This window comes from Lotus japonicus, chromosome 1, assembly GCF_012489685.1.
Source record: "Lotus japonicus ecotype B-129 chromosome 1, LjGifu_v1.2".
Lineage (NCBI taxonomy): Eukaryota > Viridiplantae > Streptophyta > Magnoliopsida > Fabales > Fabaceae > Lotus > Lotus japonicus.
Window position 1 is genome coordinate 79,313,546 of NC_080041.1, and position 6,000 is coordinate 79,319,545.

Here is a 6,000-nt window from a genome sequence, read left to right on the forward strand (position 1 = left end):
TTTTTCTTCTCTTCCATGCTTATAAAAAGGACCGGAGGGAGTATAAATCTCAATTCTTAATTACTAGTGAAGTACTATCAATAGAAGGATAAAGAATCCTCGTCTCTCAATCAACTTTTGGGTACAATTTAGATCCATCCCAAAAGCAAACTAGATAACAAATTATAACCAATTTCCTAAGCCTTGTTTATGAATGAGAGAAGAAGGAAATAAGAAAAGGTTCCAATTTGATCATTAATTAGTTTGTAAATGGCGCTTTGAATATCTATAACCATGCATGTACTTGATAACCAACTATTAAATAATCATGTGTCATCGCTATCTAATTTAACTTTAGACTTACAGTTTGCCACGTAAATATCCTCAGAGCCTTCTCCTCTCTTTTCTATGGTACCACTCATTCAAATCTTCAACCTGAATCACCATTACTATTACTTTTACTTCACACTCACTAGTTTTTAAGATGTAGCTAGAGAGTGGTATCAAAATTAAATCTGATTACTCGTTAACGAATCTAATTAATTGTCATTTAATATATTAACAACTGACATGAGACTTTTCATAAGCTTAATCACCTTGTGTTTATATATTTATCCAATAATTGATTTGTACGGACACATCGATATCTTTGACTCCAGTGAAGCCCTTAACACCATGAGATTAGAATTTAGAAGTGTCATTACGAAGCTTTTGAGTGGGATAATCAATTGATAAGATACTAGGTACGTGCTTAATCAAGCATAGACCAATCTTGTTAGACGCTAATGATGAGTTTGGCAACATGATTAGTTATTTGTCCTGTTTGCAATATAATCATATATATGATATATTAATTGGTATATATCTTGCTTTCTATCTAATCAATCAAATTATATTACTTATGGACAAGATATATATATATATTGATCCAGCATATATCAAGCTGCAACTAAATTGTCGGGATACAAGGTTTTGTCTGATACGGTAATTCATATCCAGTTACGTATATTGATTTGCTCAAGTGTTACGTATTAATTTTCTCAAGTTGATCCCTCAAAAAACAAATTTGCTCAAGTTGTATGTTTATGTAGCTATGACACTGACATCACAACTTTTCCACTAACCAACAAAGACAGTGATTAAAACTCAACAGTGCTTAATTAGGTGCATTATTAATATCTATTGAAAATTGTAACAAGGGTGGCCATATAGAAGGGATTTAAATTTAATGTTGAGATTCTCTGATTTATAAATTATCTGAAGTACTTTCATTTATAGTCAAGGTATCCCACAATTGATAGTCGTGAGACTAATTCATCACTTCACAGTAAGCATAGTAAGAGGTAGATATGAGTTTTATTTTTTCATTCACTAAAGTTTGGAATTAAACATTCAAATTACTTGCTTAAGAGACGGAATGCTAGCTAAACTACTACGTTAACACATTTGGTTTAATGAATAATTACTCTTTTGGTTATAAGAAAAACTAACCAAAGAAACGAAACCGCTATAGTAGAGTGTTAAGGCACAATGATGCAATAACACATGAAGGAGGAAGCCTCCAAACATGAAGCGGAGAGCTATTTCTAGAAGTCTGATGTCGTGATAAGAAATTAGATGCATTGTTTCTCTCGTCCTGGATATAATCGAGCTGGATCAACTTCCCATTTCCAAGCGAACAATAACTTAACTCTTGAATGATCGTATCTCTTGCCCAATATAATGTGGCATTTGTATTATTCGGAGACACCTCCACCACCTTAAGACAATTACTGGTAATATTTTATTGATTTCATCTATTCAAATTAAGGACATCATCAATTTGCACAAGAATATTTCATAATATGCAAAGGCAAAAAAAGTGCCAAATATTATTATTGTAAAAGTGTTTCCATGACCGTCTTTGTAGTTGAAGAAGGGATAAGGGCCTATTGGCCTCTTCAAGAGCCCCATACAGGGACGAGAGCCTTTATTTGGAAGGTGAGGGACCAGCCCTTGTGATGTGAGATGGTGAGAAGGTTGGTGACGGTGCAGACTTCAGACCCACGGTAGGAGCCAATGGGGTGAAGGCCCACATGTGGGCCCACCAGGAACATACAATGGCCTCATGGCTGGGCCCCTTATAGGGTCATTGAATTTCATTGTCCCTTTTGTGTCCTAAGGAAAAAAGGATGAAGAAGATAGAATTGGAGACATTGATTAATAAGAGTATATCCATGCCTTCTTGCACCTTAGACATAGTGTCCCAAAGATGCACTTAGTATAAGTTTAGTCCATATATCGTGTTTTTATGTTATATATCAATTCTTCTTCTTTTTCTAGAACCCTCCTTGTCGACCTGATTTAATTTAATTATAAGTCATCTCCAGCAATCTTCTCCACCAAACTATACAAATAATCTTAAGAGAAAATATTAAATTGTTTTATTATAGTTTAAGGGGAAATTATTGCCCAAGGGCTCTTAATTAGGTCAAGTGACATATAAATAATAAATTTTGTTCACCATTTAATTAGATGAAATGAAATAATAATTGGGGTCCATTGTGTTGTCTTTTTCAAAATAATGTTTTATTATGTGAATAACCTTCTTTGATGATGAATTTCTAATTTTATACAGAGATTTTTAGTTATTTGTAAGTGTGTACATTTTAGTGAATACTTGAAAAAATAATTTATGAATAAAAATGATAAATTCTTAAGAAAAGGTTACAAATTCATTGACATATATAGCAAAATACTCTATTTTTTGAAAGGAGTAAAGAAAAGAACTCTTGTCATTTTTTTAATTAGATGGGAATGGAATGACTTCATTTTCTAATGCATGAAGATGAAGATGAAGATTTTCCTTTTAAGCCTTATAAATTTTTTTGGGCCTCGCGTCCTTCATGAGTCATGGGCGGTTGGAGCTAGCCTATGGATCCAAGATACTCTATTCTTCGTTTTGGGGCCTTCTTGTGAATAGTTAGCAGCTTACAAAAGTGTGGTTGGATCACATGTCTTGGACTCTTTGTGGAAGTTGTTTGGAGTCTGGAGATTGGAGTTTGAGTTGTCTATAGGATTTGACCAAAAACAAATAAAGTTTTATATGTAGGTCTTATATGTAAGAAGACTTATATTTATTTTCTTACTAAGATAGGTCCACCCTTAGGTTTAACTTTCTTTTACAAATTGTAGCTTTAATATGTTAGAACTTGTAATATTTTTAAATTGTAAGAAGTATTTTTCATTAACAATCTAATTACTTTTTTACTAAAAGCCATTGCATTCTGATAATTAACATTTATTTTCTATTTTTCAAGGACAACTTTTTACTTGCAAAAACTATGGTTTGATTAATTATTTTTCTTTTCATTTCATACTTTACATTTGTAATTATTTTAACATTGAAGTTTTTATTATTATATTGTGATGCTATTATATAGTATTTGGTATTGTCATTAGAACTTCTTTATGGAAAATTTAATCGCTAAAAAGAAATCTATTAAATATGGTCAAAAAAGCCGCACTTGAAAGTTAGAAAAATAATTATATAGTTTTTTTCATATTTTGAAAACGCCATCATTTAACCGTCATAACTCGATATTTTCTCAACCACACCGTAGTATCGACCTGCAATCTTATGTCAGGAAAAACTCCAAACATATTTACTTTCGATGGATCCCACTCCTTAAAACCTATGAGAGATCCAATAATTTTTTTATTAGCTAATTGAAGAGCTTATTCAAATTTAATTATTATTTTTTAACTTAAACAAGCATCTAAAAATTATAAAAATAATTGTTTTAATTAAAAAAATGATTTTTAAGACAAAAACTGAGTCCCAGGTCATTGATTCATTGGCTTCTTCACTCTCTTCTCAACTAAACAATCAATCCCACTTCGAAATTTTCAGAATCCACGAACCAAACCAACAAGAACCCGAACCAGTTTTCTTGTTCGGTTCGGAAGGAAATGACGGAGGTTCCGGCACCGGAGGCGCAATTGACCGGCGGAGTAACGGTGGCGCCCAACAAACCCTCCGAACCCACTGCCACTGGATCGAAGCGCCACCGGAGACCCAGCGTCCGATTAGGCGAGATCGGAGACCAACCCAACGATTCCCACCCTCTCCGCCGCACCACCACCACCACCACCACCAAGTCGTCGTGGCGCCTCCCCTTCTCCAACGCCTCAGGTAAACATTCCAAGACTCGACCTCTCACCAACTTGACCGGTTTCGGCGGAACCCTAGAGGGCGACGACGACGACGTCGTTCGCTGGAAACTGAAGGACTCCAAGAAGAGGGGTTCTTCCTCCTCCGCCGCCGCCAAGAGACCCCGATCGAATTGGGTTGCTTCTTCCCAAATCGAGGGAGAGGATTTCGATGCAGAGAGCCCTGTTCTTCATTCAGCGGAGAATTTGGGTGATGACGACGACGACGATGATGATTATAGAGCGACGCTGCAGCATTATCATGAGGAGAATGCTAGGGATAATAAGAATGGGAATGGTGGAGGAGTGAGGCATGGAGAAGATTGGATTCGGATTTGGCTCAATGGGCTAGGCTTAGGTAGATATGCTCCAGTTTTTGAAATCCATGAGATTGATGATGAGGTTTTGCACTTGCTAACTCTTGAGGATCTTAAAGATATGGGGATTAATGCTGTTGGATCAAGAAGGAAATTGTACTGTGCAATTCAGAAGCTTGGCAAGGGTTTCTCCTAACCCTTTTGTTTCTTTGTTCTTTTTGTTTGTAGCATAGGAAATTGACAATTGTATGTGAAGATCAATGTTGTTAATTGCTGGTGGCGGGTCATGGCGGAAAGCCGAAATCACGCCTTACATGACAAATATGGTGGAAATCGCTGGCATATGGTAGGATATTGGTTATAGCGGAAAGCCAAAAAATGTAACATTGAGAAACTGCCATGACGGATATTTGATAACATGGTTGCAGATTAAGATGCTTGTGTCAACTCTTACTTGTAGAGTATCTTCTCAATATAACTTGTAGGTCTTTCCTTGTCCTTATTTCAAAACATTCCTTCTGCTTGTTTTAAATTGAGTTTCCTTGTGTTTGGATTGCTGGTAACATACAATGCAAAGTACACTAACTCCAGAAGCTGTACTTTATGGATTCTCTTCAGAAGTGATTATGAGGTTCCCACTGCACAATCAAACATGGTGTCAAATTTAGGTGTGTCATTTTTGAATAGGAAAGACTAATCATAGAAGGGGTACAATACATCTTACAAGGAACTGGGAAGTTTTTGCTTATGTAACAAAAAGGACATGCTGTTTGATTTCTCCATCCTTTCCACATTGGGTAATGAAAGATGAATGTTTTACCTTTATGTGGCTACTACCTCCTTGTCTGCCTCTATTTGCCCCTTTCTATTTGTAGATGTGCTATTATTATTCTTCAAAAGTTACCATGCCAGGGAAATCAAGAAAAGTCATTTTTGTTTACTAACTTTTCATGGTAAATGTATTCTTTGGTTAAATACTTATTAATACCTTTTTTGAACTTCTATTGATATAATTGCAGACTGTCCTATTTAATGAAGTTAACATACTGTGCATGTTTGGTTATTTTATTTTGGTGCTGCCTCTGAAGTTGAAGTTGCATTTTCTTCTGAGACACAATTAGATTAGTGTCTTATATGTTGGTCAGTGGATAATGTTGTTAGGCAGAAATGATGTAGCAAACTCTGTGCATGATTGCTTGTTGGTTAATCACAATTCAGTCCATCTACATTCTGTATCAGTCAACCTGTCAATCTTTTTCAAAGGTACTCAAATACTTGCCCTCTTTAAACCACACAAGGGAATGTAAACAGAGGGCATGTAAAATAGCCATAATGACAGACATAATAGAAACAAACTTGAACATGGTTAAAATGAATTTAAAGGTTACAATAATAAGCAATCCTGATTCTTAGACATCCTAATGAAATTTCCATCCACCATCCATCTCTTTTTTTCTTTCTTATTATATCTGATCAGACTAGTCTACTCATAAGAGTGTTGAGAGAAGTGAGG

At 35.2% G+C, this 6,000-nt stretch overlaps 1 protein-coding gene across 1 annotated transcript; it reads left to right on the forward strand.

The window, feature by feature from the left end:
• Positions 1-3,797: 3,797 nt before the first annotated feature.
• On the forward strand, positions 3,798-5,312 carry LOC130717019 (uncharacterized). Its single transcript, XM_057567109.1, has one exon. It carries the CDS (start codon positions 3,931-3,933, stop codon positions 4,681-4,683), a length of 753 nt encoding a protein of 250 aa, XP_057423092.1. The 5' UTR covers positions 3,798-3,930; the 3' UTR covers positions 4,684-5,312.
• Positions 5,313-6,000: the final 688 nt, after the last annotated feature.